Source organism: Saccostrea echinata, unplaced genomic scaffold (assembly GCF_033153115.1).
Source record: "Saccostrea echinata isolate AGI-Se365-2 ecotype Australia unplaced genomic scaffold, CSIRO_AGI_Sech_v1 ptg000029l, whole genome shotgun sequence".
NCBI classification, from domain to species: Eukaryota; Metazoa; Mollusca; class Bivalvia; order Ostreida; family Ostreidae; genus Saccostrea; species Saccostrea echinata.
In genome coordinates this window covers 21,357,860-21,373,928 of record NW_026889778.1, presented here as the reverse complement: position 1 = coordinate 21,373,928, position 16,069 = coordinate 21,357,860, and the positions used below count along the sequence as shown (strand labels likewise).

At 34.2% G+C, this 16,069-nt stretch overlaps 1 protein-coding gene and 1 long non-coding RNA gene across 3 annotated transcripts in view; one reads left to right on the top strand and one right to left on the bottom strand.

The window, feature by feature from the left end:
* Positions 1-16,069, top strand: part of LOC133195709 (uncharacterized) — a 94,820-nt gene that overhangs the window by 73,081 nt on the left and 5,670 nt on the right. The window lies entirely within an intron of this gene.
* LOC133195706 (selenoprotein K-like) lies at positions 6,260-14,579 on the bottom strand. Of its 2 annotated transcripts, XM_061331634.1 has the most exons (6): positions 14,488-14,578; positions 10,560-10,644; positions 10,217-10,235; positions 9,435-9,493; positions 8,395-8,444; positions 6,260-7,705 (listed from the first exon to the last, which is right to left on the bottom strand). In XM_061331634.1, the coding sequence occupies exons 1-6, from the start codon at positions 14,507-14,509 to the stop codon at positions 7,671-7,673; spliced, it is 270 nt and encodes an 89-aa protein (XP_061187618.1). In that variant the 5' UTR covers positions 14,510-14,578; the 3' UTR covers positions 6,260-7,670. The 2 variants fall into 2 exon arrangements, with proteins under 2 accessions (XP_061187618.1, XP_061187619.1); XM_061331635.1 differs by lacking the exon at positions 10,217-10,235 and having other exon boundaries at positions 9,435-9,515; positions 10,563-10,644; positions 14,488-14,579.

The following is a 16,069-nucleotide window of genomic DNA, read 5'->3' as shown; positions in this document are numbered from 1 at the left end:
ACCAGAGGGTCAATCGATTGCATAAAATGCAGACGATTTCAGCTTTTGCTGGATTAAAAATATCCTTTAATTATTTATAAATTTGCTTGTAACATAGATTGATTAATTTTTATGAATGAAAAATAACAAAACCAGTTGTCTATTTCATTGATTTGATCAGTAAAATCACGGGAGTGTAAATGTTATGGGGAGGTCCGTAGAACAGCCCCACTTGGCTATAAAAACGGATATTTATCAGCCGTTTCAGGCAATACACACGTTTAGACTGCGGAAGACGACATATCGATGTGGTCTAAATAAGTATTAGATTATACAGTGAAATATTTATTTCAACTGTACAGATTTGACATGTGTTTCTGATCTGATAATTTTTTGATGACGTTCGTGATTTATTGGAGAATAATGTCCGCGGCATTTCTTTGATCTCGGCAATAATCGTAGTAGAATTGCAAATTAATGCCTAACGTGTTTTCTTAAACTTTTAGATTTTCTATATTTGATTCCCTAGTGTGGCTCCATCCTAAACCCAGTGGCCATGAGATCTTCACTACCTCAGGAAGCCTTCACATAAATTTCATCTTTTTCTGGTCCAGTGGTTCTTAAGAATTTTTTTTATATATTTCAATGATAAAACTTCATCCCATATTGTGACCCCACCCTTACCTTTTGGGTCATGATTTGAACAATTCAGAATTTACACTTTCTCAGGAATACTCCACTTAAGCTTCACCTTTTCTGACCAAGTGGTTCTAGAGAGGAAGATTTTAAAAAAAAAAATGTTCTTATATATTTCAATGTAAAACTTTCATCCCCTGTTGAGGCCCCATCCTAAACCCGGGGGTCATCGTTTTAAAAATTTAGTATCTAAACTTTCTGAAGAACCTTCCACAAAACTTTCACCTTTTCTGGACCAGTGATTCTTGAAAAGAAAAGCCCCCCCCCCCCCGGGCCTGAGGGGTGGGGCTAAAAACATCAAACTTAATGCAATCTCTAGAAATCTTCTTCTTTACTCCTAAACATCAAGAAGTCAAACTATTGACATGATTGTAGTAAGCATTTAGCTCTACTAAAATTGTGAAATTCATGGCCCAAGGGTCAGGGGTTCTAGTGCTAGGATAGGGCTCTGCTGAATATATAGTTAAAATCCGTTATTTATTTAAAAATCTTCTCCTTTGCTCCTGAGTATTAAGCAAACAAACTAAATGTATAATTATGATTAATAAGGGTGCCTCTTCCAAAATTGTTAATTTCATGGCCCCTGGGTCAGGGGTTCTGATGTTAAGGCGGAGTTCTGTTGAATATATATTGAAAATACATCATTTCTTTACAAATCTTCTCCTCTGCTCCTGGGTATAAAGCAAACAAACTAAATGCATAGTTATTATGAGCAAGGGTGCCTCTTTCAACATTGTGAATTTCATGGCCGCTGGATCAAGGGTTCTGGTGTTGGGGAGGGGCTCTAATGATTATAATGAAAATGCATTAATTCTTTGAAAATTTTTACCTCTGCTCCTGGACATTAAGCAAACAAAATGCGTAGTTATGATGAGCAAGGATGCCTCTTCTAAAATTGTGAATTTCATGGTCCCTGGGTCAGGGGTTCTGGTGTTAGGGCGGGGACCTAATGATTATATAGTGAAAATGCATTAATTCCTTGAAAATTTTAAACTCTGTTCTTGGATATTAAGCTGATGCAATAAGTGCATATTTATAATGAGCAAGGGTGTCTCTTCCAAAACTGTGAAAGATGTGGCCCCAGGGTCAGGGGTTCCAGGAGGGGGGCTTTATTGATAATACAGCAAAAATGCATTAATGCTTTGAAAATCTTTTCCTCTGCCCCTTGGTATTAAAGAAACAAATTAAATACAATAATATAAATGTAAATATATAAATATTGAAAATGGGCCTCTTCTCTGCTCCTGGGTATCTAGGAGGCAAACAGAGTTCAAAATTGTAATAAGGGAAGCAAATGAGAGTTACTCCCCTTTGCTATATTGTATTCAAGAAATCCTTGTATGTAATTTAATTAACAGGTTATTTGATTGAATGAGAATACAAGAAAAAATGTTGTATATATAGAAACAAAATAAAAATGAATGTTTGATTTCAATGAGCAAAGCCTGCTCAAACTCAGATTTTTGCCTGTAAAGCAATATATAAGTTTGACATAAAGATTATTTATGTAGCAAAATAGTCAACTGTATAGAGTACGTGTATACTGTGGTGTCCTGATTGACAATTGATATTATGTACTGTCAGGTAAAGTTAAGGAGACCATAGATTAGTTGGTTTTAGCCTGCGTAAAGTATTCTCTTTTTTTGTATAATTTATGAAAGTTACCAAGTGATCACAGAGAGCGGCGGTGACTAGGGTAAGTGTTGTTGTTTGTGACAAGTGGCAAATAGCTACATTGTAACAAGTATTACCAAGTAGTTTGTATACCCAAGCGGTACCAAGTGTTACAAAGTAGCAAGCAGCTTAAGATGTTTGTGTAGCCAAGAGGCATCACCTCGAGAAATAGACACTGTACAGGCATTACAGATTTTTTCTTTGTGTACTTTAAAGTACAAATTGTAGCACTAGGCAAGTGATAAAAACGCTCTAAATATGAAATACCTTAATACACACAAGTGTCCATTGTATATGTATATTTTGCATTCATTATCATCCTCGTGAGACTTGGGCAAACCATGTACAATCCCAAGGAGATCGCTAGGGGTCTAGCATGTTACAATAAGCAAAAGTATTTTTACCAGATTTTTGAAATTCTTGAGCAACATTGCTTTATCTTTCAATTAAATTTGCTTTATACTTCTATGGATCCTTTGTAGTTTTGTATCATAAACAGGTGATCGTTAAGGCCCAGGGCCTCTTGATATTTTATCTTAGACCTTTAGCAATCGACATTTTAATGCTCTCCACAATCATGAAATACATGTATACGTGTGTGGCGTGTATCTTGAATGGTTAAATACTGGATACATATGTGTAGATGTATTCATTTACAAAATATTTTTACTCCTTGCTACTCGTGTGTACTTGATTTCTTTCTTCATTGGTAAAATCTACCAGGAAGTCCCGACTTGTGCGCTCATTGTTATCAAAAGGTTACATTGATAAAAGTCTGGACACTTAAATTAATTGCAGGCTTTAACGAACAGGTGTAAAAACAAACACATTAAACAAATATCTATGGTAAAAATAAAAACACCAGGTGCAATAGCCCCTGTGTAATATTCTTTTTGCATGCACATCAAGTACCTGGAAATTTTAATTTCTGACTTCAGTGAATTGTTGCACTAATATATGAATAAAATGGTAAGTAATTTGTATTCAGAGAGCAAATAGTTGCATACTAGTAAATTAAATTGGTCTCTTTTATCATTTCCAACAGCCAAATTGAATTTTGTTGTAACTTAATTTTATCGTTTTGGGATAGTTTTCTTCAAATATAAACTTATATTGTGTACATATTAAAATTAACACATTGTTATTTATTCTCCGATTAACCTATTTGTAATTAACAAATGGTTTCCTCTTGCATCTATACAACTACACAAAACGAAAAGCTTAATAAAATGTATCGCAAATATCCAACCTGGTATTTGAGACATAATCACAACCAAAAATAATAATGTTAAGAAAGTGAATATAGACAAGGAAAGTGTCCCATTGTATTCAAAATTGAAACAAGAGGCCCAGGGGCCACATCGCTCACCTGAGCACTGTGGCTGCGAAAAAAGCAAAAATCAGTTTAGTATTGCAATGCTTAAATGCATAAGTGGTCCCGATCTATCCCTAAAAAGGAGGAGGCTGGGGGGTATGAATTCAACAAAATTGAATCTACACTAACTAAGGATGCTTACACATTTTTTTTTTTGACTAACTGTGATTTTTCCCTACAAGTTTAAACTTTCATTGTGGCCCTACCTACCCCCGGGGGTCATGATTTGAACAAACTTGAATCAAAACTATCTGAGGATGCTTCCATATAAATATGACCAATCAAGACTTTGCTGTTCTTGAGAAGAAAATTTTTAAAGATTTTCCCTTTGTATTCTTATGTAAAACTTTGATAGCCCACTGTGGCCCCACCCTACCCCTGGGGGTCATGATTTGAACACAATTGAATCTACACTACCTGAGGATGTTTCCACATAAGTTTCAAACTTTCTAACACAGTGGTTCTTGAGAAGAAGATTTTTGAAAGATGCCATAATTTTTTCATGAATTCGCAATTATCTCCCCTTGGAGGAAGGCATGGCCCTTCATTTGAACAAACTTGAATCCCCTTCATTCAAGGATACTCTGTGCCAAGTTTGGTTGAAATTGGCCCAGTGGTTCTGGAGAAGAAGATGAAATTGTGAAAAGTTTACGACAACGACGACGACAACGACGACAACGCCAACACCAACGCCAACGACAACGACGACAGACAACGGACAAATTTTGATCAGAAAAGCTCACTTGAGTCTTTGGCTCAGGTGAGCTAAAAATCAATTTTTTTAAGCAAGGCTGAATGAAATTCTAATTTGTGGGTGTTCTACATAATGTTGATATCTTTCAGATCAGAGGTTGAAGCAGTCATGTCTTTCCCTATTTTACTAGTTCTGGCGATAGTGGTGGCAGCCATGTTTATTATTTTTGCGTTCTGTGTCGTTTCTCTGTGTTGTATTTCTATCTGCTGTCCTGCAGAACCAGTACGACCTGTCAACGAGCAGCCTTACGTCACCAGACAGAATGTAAATTATATCTAGGTGAACGTGTACAAGTAAACTGCATGAACGCTTTTTTACAGAGCATTGTGCTACTTCATTTGCCCATGACATACTGTACCTTCAAAAAAATGGGAAAATAAAAAAATATTTACAAGTTTCCCAGTGTTTTCTTTCAAGTCAGTAGGGACTACAATACTGAAAAGGGAAATCTAACTTAAGAGCTTAAATTCATAACAGTAGTTTTTGATGGCCTTTATTTAAAAGTTTGTTTAAGGAGGGATTCTTCTCATAAAACACTTATTTCTTATATTTAAAAATCAATGACATTTTCACAGAATCAAGAAGACAATATCTCTAAGTGATGGTATCAGTTGGATTAAATTTGACCGTGTTATATATAGAGGCAAGGTCAGGTCAAGGTCAGTACCTTTTCCCTGGGCATTAAGAATAAAAAAAATATTGTTGCCAATCATGCAATGCCTACTTAAGATTAAATGTCTTTTTGCATAAAGAGATATAACCATATTGGCTCTATAAGATGATATTACCAAATTGACATAAATAATTTAACTAAAATGAATATTGGCTAATCCGAATTTTCTCTACTTTTCTTAGAATTTTAAGATATTTTAGTTATTTTTATATGCTTCCTATATTTAAATTCTTCTTATTTTCAAATATGGTAAAGTTGTCACATAAATATACAAAATGATATAAAAACAAAAAGTTTTGACCGTTTACTAAAAGGGAAAAAAATACTTTTGACCAATTTTTGGTTTAAATCTGAACTTAGATTGGAAGCTTTTAAAAGCTAACATAATTGTAGTTTGTTTGGAAAATCATATTTATTTGATATATCTTAAAACTTTAGTTCCTTATCATTAATTTAACTTACATTTAAAAATTTTCTCCAAGTCATTGTGTAAAAATTATAACTAAATTCATTGTTCTATAATTATTTTGAGAGGCAGAAAATAAAAAATATAGTCCCTGATAGATTTCAAACTCAGTTTACCATTTTCATTCAAAGTTGGACTATTGTGATGAGGAAAGAAAAATAAAATTATGATCTTTTAAATCTCTTGCATCTAAATATATACAACATATAAGCAAATATACTTTGAATATTTCATCCAGTCAGAAACCAGACAAGAATCAACAAGTTGATGAAACAAGAATACCAGCTGTCTCGTTTAAAGTCATCATTTCATAAGTTCTATGGTTGATACAATGGCCTTGTCAGCAAATACAATTTATCATTGAGTCAAATGCTGACTGACGTTTTTCATACCAATTGTTAGGCCATTATTTACACACTGAATTGTCAATGGATTTTTCCGTCATTTCCCGATCTTGACAAGGAGCACACGGCGGGTGTGACCAGTTGGCAGGGGGATGCTCACTCCTCCATGGTACCTGATCCCACCTCTGATGTTTGGAGGTCCGTGTTTGCTCTGCTCCTACTTTGTATTGTTTAATGGACTTTTGAGCTTGAATACTGTTCGTTATCTCCATATATTTTATAATGATAAAATTGATGATAAATTTTCTGAATTTACTGTTTCCAAGAAAAAGGAATTACATTTTTTCCAACATAAGAGGGGGAAATTCTTTCAACATAAAATATCTGCACCTACATGTATGGTTGTGGAATACTTATAAAGCATTAATCCCAATAAACATTTGAACTGGGTAAACTATTTTACAAAAAAAATTCATCTAAATGTGCATATTTACTTAGTATAAAAATACTTTTCAATTATCTCATCTAAAACAAAATGAAGAAAAATAACAATATGCATCTTGAAAATGTCCCCTTTTATCCATCTGGTCATTAAGAAATTAATTCTCAGTATAGATTCTTATTATTCATTATGTAATTGTAGAAACATGACAAACACAATAAAATAAAGCAATTTCATTAACATGTGAAAAATACATATAAGATGACCTTACTTTATGTATGTACATACATTTGCAGGTAAAACAACGTATATACACCCTCCTTTACTATCATCAATATGTATTAACAGCTGGATTAAAGTTAAAACCAAATTATAAACAACATAAAAATACAAACAAAAATGTGTACAAAATGAACATAATTAAACAAACATGTAGTTGACTTGTGAATAAATATGATTACATACATTCACATTGCATCAAGGGTATGATAAAATGACAAAGTGCATGAAAATCAGGTAACATTAAATGTATCATGACAATATACCACCTTACACAACATGAGTTGTGCTGTATAAATAAATTACCCAGATTTATACATAATGATTTTGGCATTTAATGCATTATGGATTAAACTATGTACAAGAAAATGAGAATAAATAATAAAATTTGTTTTCTCTGACTTTCAAGTAATCTTAATCAAAGTTATCCAACTCAAAAACTGAGTTTGTGGATTACTTGTCATGTACAGACATTAACATTGTCTGTTGTTACCTGAAAGTCAGAGCTGGCTTTAGTTAGCAATGAAAGTCAACTTCATATATAAAATACATCCATGCTTGTACATGTATATATACTTGGTTAAGCCTTAAAATTATTTAATAAATAAATACATATGAACAAGCATGTATATGGTAAAAATAAACCTTAACATGAACATAAAGATATTGTTAACATTTACCTATTTTGAAAAAATTTTCTACTATTTGGAAATGAAACTTTATAACGTACATTTCAGACTCATTACATTTAATATATGTAATAATCATAATACATTTGATATGGGTATTGGTTCAAGGTGTACATACAGAAATGCATATCAAATACTCAATAAGTTTGAAATCTAGCATACATTTACTTTAACATTTCATACATTATGGATGTCTGTAGTGTTTCTCAAAACAAACTAAAGCCTGTTGAAAATATGATATCCAGAGAGCCAATCAAGATGTGATTTTGTGTCACATGACCTCTGGATGTCTACCTTCCTCATCCTCCTCCCATTGGTGGGGGACTGGGGGCACCTATCAAACATCAAGTTATGCATTCATGTTATCCTGGAATAGTTATTAATCACAACACAGTTTTCCCTTATAAGAAAACAGGAATACTTTAACATAAGGTAATGATTATCGATAGCAATTTCTACCAAGGAGTTGCTGTTCTTGTCATATACATGTACACCTCTTTTATTTATCTAAATATATTTACATTTGCAAATGTTTTCTTTTATATAACACTATAGAAAGCAACGCGTATCTATATCCGTATAAACACGGGTTCCTCACGTCATAAACGTTCGACATAATTTCTCAGTGACGTCATAAAGGGTCGACGCGCAATCAATGGATCAAATACGTGCCGTTGAGTTTGAAAAAATAAAGCATTTCACGCGTTAAAGATTATAATCAGGAAAATATAAAATATGAATAAGTCATAAATGTAAATATAAGCAATAATGTATCATTTTTAAACATCTATCGGGATATAAATACAGGTTGGTACGAGATCAAATTTACCATAAAGCCATTCTGGCTTTATGGAATTTGACCTCGTGACCAACCCGTATTTATATCCCGATAGATGTTTAAAAATGATACATTATTTCTTAAATAACACAGGTTGAAGAATCTTGTGAAACAGATAAATGACATGATAAATGTGTTGTTTAAATTTGAAAATGTGAATTAAATATGAATAATTCCTACAATACCTCCACCTCCTCTAAAACCTCCCATTCTCCTCCTTGGGGGTGGGGGTGGTCTGTAATAAGAAAAACATAAATTCTTCATATACTTAATAGCTCCGCTATAGAAAGATCCTGTTTCATTCAATTTAAATGAGGTCATATTTTTAATATTTCCCTTTAAACCATTGCAAAAAAAAAGGCAGAATCTTAATCAAAAAACTTCTTAGGTTCAGAAATTTTGAAGCTAGATTGGCTAGGTGCTACATGTACATGTACATTGGAAATTTGATTTCCTACAGAGGAAAATACATTTCAATTTTAAATGAAACTATTGTCATACTTTTCCATACTTCTGATTTTCTTTACATGTAGTTTGGCTTTATCCAATAGACATCCCTAAATACACACTTTATTCAATTAGAACATAAGGAAAGGTAAATTTCAGTATCTCGATATGGGATATATTGACATTGACGTCCCATCAGTATTTACAATACATAAATGATTTGGAAAAAAAAAAACTTGGATATGCCAACCTCCGTAATGCTGACTACCCAGCTTATCTCAATGTAGTCCCAAGAGCAAAATTTACTTTGTGATTGTCGACATCACGGCAATTTTCTGCTTTACTTAATTTAACAGTTTGTCAGATGATCGCTCATCATGCATGGATGATTCTGTGTATCTTGACTTGATAAGAAATTCACACCTTTTAAGCCAATGTTTTGACAAAAAGCAGACATTACATGTGAAATGCCTGATGGAAACCTAATCAGTAAATTTAGATAGATTTCAATATGGAGAAAGAATACATTTTATCAATAAGATATTTTTTTTGAATAACTTCTAAGACTTTGTTATAAACGGAGGAATTGCTGAAAATAATCACTAACTATTGAATTCATGTATATCATAAACAAGTTTTCTGTTTTGCTATGCTGTGAAATCTTGGACACCGAGTCTCAACTCTGCTATCTCAACACCCTGGATATCTCGAAATATTTTCTGATAGTCCAGCTGATTTTGAGATGAAGAAGATTACCTATATATCCTTTTCTACCTACCCTTGTCCCCCTGACCTGTAGTCTGATGTGTAAGAATTCCCGTGCTTTGTCATTGAAGGCTGAAAAAAAAGAGTAATCCATCTTAATTTTAATTAGACTGTTTATTTTTTAAACCAGGATAAAGAATTTTTAAACTGACAATTGAGATATATTAAAATGATCAGATTACAACAAAGAACTACATGCTACCTATATATTTTTTAAAAACCTAGACCCTCTAATATCATTTTTATTTTCTCACTACATTCTAACACTGCTGTCTAAATTTTTACCATTTTAAAGACAACACCAAGCGAGCACTACATGTGCAAGTCTTGCATGTTAAAGATTTTTAATATTGGGTAGATGAAATTTTCCTCGATATCCTATCAGACTTGACAAGAAAGTATGGGACTTACTTGCTTGGTAACTAAATCAGAAAACAAATAAGTTCTTCCAATTTCTATGTCACTTATCTTTCTGACCTCAAATTGAGTGCATTTATACCAAACATTTATTAATTTAAATTACCAGATTAATATGTCATATATTGCAGCAATGAAATCACAAAAAATTGAACAGTCTCTCGTAGAAAAATAGAAAGTTAAATACATCTGTCATCCTATGACCTACATGTAAATTACGTAAGCATAAATCCCTTTCAGTATTATAAAGAAAATGAAATCATGAACAACATATATACAACATATAGATCTTTTAAATTAAATGCAGCTTAAGCTATTTTTTACAAGAGTAAATTAGATACTTCTTCATAGAAAAATGGGTTCTTTAAATATACTTACAGAAACTAAAGTTCGAAAGCTGAAATAAAATAAAAATGAGTAAAATTAATTAAATTTTTATATCTGTTTGTGATACCACACACACATTAACAATTCATACGTACATAAAAACTACATTTACAATGACAAAGAGTATTAAGATGCATAATTTATTAGATATCAGGATCATGGACATATGTAAAAAAAAAAACATTTACAAAACTTTAATTTATATATCATCAATACATTTAACTCTTGTTCATGGTCATGTATATATGTAATATATACATGTATCTATCATAATGAATTTAAAAAAAAAGCTACCATGTATTATTTTTATGAAACAAATTACATATGTACTTACAACAGAACAATAAAATTGATGATCCCCCAAAATATCTCTGGAATAATGGATAGTCTCCATGGAGACTGGGAGTCAACCATTTGACCTAAAAAATAGAAAGTTATTGCTTGATGAAAATTTGAGCTGTTTCATCAACTGAAACAACCCCTTTGGGTTTTCAGTATATTTTTTTATAGGACTGGTTAAATTTAGCCAGTGTGGACAAAATGATTTTATTTCATCTAGTACTTGACACCTTGTTGAAAGACAATTTGTCAAATGGGACAACTCATTGAAAGTCAAATGATCAAAAGTAAAACTCGCCAACACAACAATTCAAAGAAAGACAACTCAGTTTGGGTTAATGTAGTAGCACTCCATTCCTTAAAAGTAATGGAGCCAAGGCCCAAAAGGGGCCGAGGCCCATTGCTTTTAAGGAATGGAGAGCTAGTACAAGTATATTAACCCACTTAAAATCCACTGTTTTAAATGCTTGCAATTATTATTTGTTAATATATAATTAAAAAAAATATATAAAATATATACACAATAAAGAAGTATTTAATATATATAGAGAGAGAGTAAGGCAAGTAAAGTGTTATAAAGAAATTTAAATCCAACATCTGTCAACAGCTCAGAAACATAGTGAGATGAGTGTCTGGTGTCTGACTACCATGGCGAGGGTACCGGGATCGATTCTCAGCAGTACAATTATGGTTTTTTTCTTAATATGAAAATAAACTTAATGAAATTTTCTAAGTTCTTTCCCCGGTAGAGGCACTGGAAGGAGAATTTGATCATGGGAAATACTGTTTTCAATGTAATTTGCAACTCTCCATTCCTGAAAAATAATGGAGCGCTCAAACAAAAGAGTGACGTCACAAGTGGATTTTAATGAGTGATCACAACTCATGATATAATAGAAATAAAAATCTTTGAACACTTTTCAGATGATTTTATTGTACTTTCTCATTTTTTTTTTTCATACTCAGTCTAGTCATGGCTGGGGAGAGACCGATTTCACCTTTATTCCCTATCAAAGGAATACAAAGTGATTAGCATGTAATGGCTTAATATACCTTTGTTATAGGAAAGATGAATAAAAATCTTGTGAGCTGAGCAACTGTAAAAAAAAAGCTGAAATTATTGAGGAATCACTCCAAGAGGGAAACTTTGTAAAATACCTTGAAGGGTTTGCTCATGACATTGCATGACTGAAACTGCAGTTTGAATTTCAAAACATAGGTAATCAAAGATTACGAAGCTCACCTCGACGAATGTTATCTACATGTAAGGCAAATTTCACATCATATTTTTTTCTAGTTAGGGTACATCCCAAGATCAATATCCATGCAAGTTTGATTTAATTATAGATCTGCTCAAAAAACTTTTGACCTGTTTAGTAATCAAGAAAATTTTGGTCAGTTCCAACATCCAAAGCAAGTCTGGAAGTTTTCATCCTTAGATGCACCATCTATGCAAGTTTAATCATAACAGGCCATAATATTATATAGCTACTCCAAAAAATTACCCTGGTCACTCATCTGGAAAATGTACGTCAGATTCAGAATCCAAGGCAAGTCCGGAAGTATCCATCCCTAGATACATCATCCATGCTAATTTGGTTAAAATATGGCTAAAATTCACTCATGTGGAAAATCTAGGTCAGATCCAGCATTCGAAGCAGGTTGGTTAGTTTACATCCCTAGATGCATCATCCATGCAAGTTTGGTCCAGATAGGGCTTATAGTTACTTGGGAACGAGACTACTCCTAAATCTAAACCTGGTCTCACATGTGGAAAATCTAGGTCAGATCCAGCTTCCGAAGCAAGTGTGGTAGTGTCCATCCCTGGATGCATCATCCATGCAAGTTTGGTCCAGGTAGGGCTTACAGTTACTTGGGAATGGACCTGCTCCTAAAACTTTAACCTGGTACACATCTGGAAAATCTACATCAGATCCAGCATCCGAACTAAGTGTGGCCATGTCCATCCCTAGATGCATCATCCATGCAAGTTTGGTCAAGGTAGGGCTTATAGTTACTTGGGAATGGACCTGCTCCTAAAACTTTAACCTGGTCACTCATCCGGAAAATCTAGGTCAGATCCACCATGCGAAGCAAGTGTGGTAGTGTCCATCCCTAGATGCATCATCCATGCAAGTTTGGTCCAGGTAGGGCTTATAGTTACTTGGGAATGGATCTGCTCCTAAAACTTTAACCTGGTCACTCATCCGGAAAATCTACACTAGATCCAGCATCCGAAGCAAGTGTGGTAGTGTCCATCCCTAGATGCATCATCCATGCAAGTTTGGTCAAGGTAGGGCTGATAGTTACTTGGGAATGGACCTGCTCCTAAAACTTTAACCTGGTCACTCATCCGGTAAATCTAGGTCAGATCCAGCATCCGAAGCAAGTGTGGTAGTGTCCATCCCTAGATGCATCATCCATGCAAGTTTGGTCCAGGTAGGGCTTATAGTTACTTGGGAATGGATCTGCTCCTAAAACTTTAACCTGGTCACTCATCAGGAAAATCTACACTAGATCCAGCATCCGAAGCAAGTGTGGTAGTGTCCATCCCTAGATGCATCATCCATGCAAGTTTGGTCAAGGTAGGGCTGATAGTTACTTGGTAATGGACCTGCTCCTAAAACTTTAACCTGGTCACTCATCCGGTAAATCTAGGTCAGATCCAGCATCCAAAGCAAGTGTGGTAGTGTCCATCCCTAGATGCATCATCCATGCAAGTTTGGTCAAGGTAGGGCTTGTAGTTACTTGGGAATGGACCTGCTCCTAAAACTTTAACCTGGTCACTCAACTGGAAAATCTACATCAGATCCAGCATCCGAAACAAGTGTGGTAGTGTCCATCCCTAGATGCATCATCCATGCAAGTTTGGTCCAGGTAGGGCTTATAGTTACTTGGGAATGGACCTGCTCCTAAAACTTTAACCTGGTCACTCATCTGGAAAATCTAGGTCAGATCCAGCATCCGAAGCAAGTGTGGTAGTGTCCATCCCTAGATGCATCATCCATGCAAGTTTGGTCCAGGTAGGGCGTATAGTTACTTGGGAATGGGACTTGCTCCTAAAACTTTAACCTGGGACGCCGACGCTAACGCCGACGCCGACACCGACGCCGATGCCGACGCCGGGGGTATAGCATAAGCTCATCTCGACTTCATCGAGGTGAGCTAAAAATGCTCTTTGTATAAATAAATAAAATCTTAAAAATTACTGGGTTTTTTTTCTCAGTTTCGATGAGTGTCAATTAATATTTTTGTATCCATGAATTGTTCTTGAATTGTCCACACTCTATCTTGTCCTTTCTATGAGTTGTTGCATCGATGATTTTTTTTTTTTTTTGATAAGTTGTCCTTCGATGAGTTTTCATAGATCCTTTTTCATCAAAGACATATTGAAACTCTGCTGTTGTTTAAAACACATAGATACAGGGTTGTCCTTATGACTTGGGGGCTTGGGAATTTCCCTGCCTATAATGCATAATCACCCGGTTATTATAATATTTCCCCCTCAACTCCCTGTTAGGGAAGGAACCCCACACCTTTCTACTTTTTAATGATTCCAATGCATAGGAACGACCCTGTAGTTTTACGAGAAAATGACAGAACATCACCATACAGATTGATGATCTAAAAACACACATAAACTTAAAAAAAAACTGTCAAACGTGAGGATCAAAATAAAAATTCATACAGTTTAAACATTCTAAGCAAATATTCTTGTAAAGTGTTTCCAATAAAATTGTGGGGGATGTCCTGCGTCTTTCAAATGAATGACATATAACGTTACTCATGAAGAATGAAATCAAAAGAATCAGGAATAAGTTTTATTTAAAAAATAAACTGTTTTCAAACTTTGAAAGCCCGGGTTCACATAAGTTTTTCTCTAAATCACGATGTCTATATAGCATAGATAAAACCACAATTACCTCCCGAAGAAACGTACACCATCCTCCTTTCTCTCTGAGTCCAGCTTTGCTTTCAATTTGCTGAGTTGTTGTTCAGTGTCAAGAAGAGGCTTCGAATTACTCTAAAGTGGCCCCGCATTCAAACATAATTGCGATTCGCTAATATTTATATAAACACACACACACACACAAAAGCACAATGACTATATCTGTCCTTTTATTACTATTTTCTGATTTTATATTACATGCTTTTAGTGTAGGTAAGCGATCAAATTCATATCACGACGGAAAATGAATTTGTTAAATCTCCAATATTTCTCGAAACAGTTTAAGCACGATTTAACTAAGATGAGCAGTTACTTCCCTTGTTGCTTCCCGACAGTGTCAACATTCGCGACAGGTGCTCTGCTTATCGAAGAAAAAGTAAACATCCATAAGATAAAGTCCCCATGTAAATAAACATGGCATCAAAGGATACTAAAGAGAACATTAAGGCAAGTATTAATTGAGATAATTTAATACCCCGATGGGTTTGGCTCATAATGAAGTGCTACATGTATGTCATACATGAACTATATTAGCCTGTAGATGTGTACATGCACCTGTGTGGAGATGTACTGAGATACAGGCCTGTAGAAAGAAACACATGTAATTGCAGTAATTGTGAATTTACAGCATAAACCTTCTAAACATATGAATAAGTAATTAATTAAATGCACGTACGACAATTTGTTGTATTATTTTGAGGTCCTATATTGCACCTGCCTTCATAGAAGTCTCACCAAAAAATATCGACATTAAACATTATATTTTCTCAAAGCCTTATCAGTATACCAACTGTTTTTAATTCCATTTTAGACAAATATATATACACACATACACAAAACTAATTGCATACAACGACACAAAATTTATATAGATCAAGTCTGTCGGAGGGGGGGGGGGGGCGCACCCCCTTTAAAAACAAAACCTCAAAATATCATTTATAAAGCAAAATAAATTCATCGCCATATGTTATAAGTTCCCGAAACGAATAGTGATCTAGACATTATTTACAAGAATAACCAGAAGCCACCAAAATTGTGCCAATTTACGGAATTTTTTTCTGGCCCAGGCAGATCTTCGATCCATACCCCTTCCCTTTCCAAAAAAGCTGGCGATGGACTTAATAGTTCAGTCGGAACGAATATGTGGTGAGGGCAAAGAAATATTTGCCAATGAAATTCTCATCTAGGTTAAGTCACCTCTATATTAGTCACGAAAGCAGACTTCAGTTATCATCTTCTCAGTATATACATGTATGTGCGTTTGTCTGTGGAGCGTTTTGATGAATTCGTTTAAGTGTATCCATAAGTGTAACTGATAACTCTATTTATTGAAGTTTCAGAGTGCAGATGAAACTCTTTGTTAGGTAAAATTCTAACTTCTTTTTGATGTTTAAAAGAAGATACTTTCAGGATATGTAAATGTAGGGATATTTATCCCTGAAACTGAACTAACAAAAACACATACATGTATATTGATATATAGGTACATTGTACCTATCGTTTAATGTACCCCTTGCTGTTTAGAATTGAAAAATAACAACATGTATCTTAAATTT

Excerpts from the sequence above, each read along its gene's own strand:
- LOC133195706 (XM_061331635.1), bottom strand. The coding sequence starts at position 14,509 with ATGGTGTACGTTTCTTCGGGAG. Across the intron at positions 9,516-10,562 it reads ATCATCAATTTTATTGTTCT|ATGGATTACTCTTTTTTTTC; the intron begins GTTGTAAGTACA and ends ATTAAAATTAAG. Across the intron at positions 7,706-8,394 it reads AGGTTTTAGAGGAGGTGGAG|GTGCCCCCAGTCCCCCACCA; the intron begins GTATTGTAGGAA and ends GATGTTTGATAG.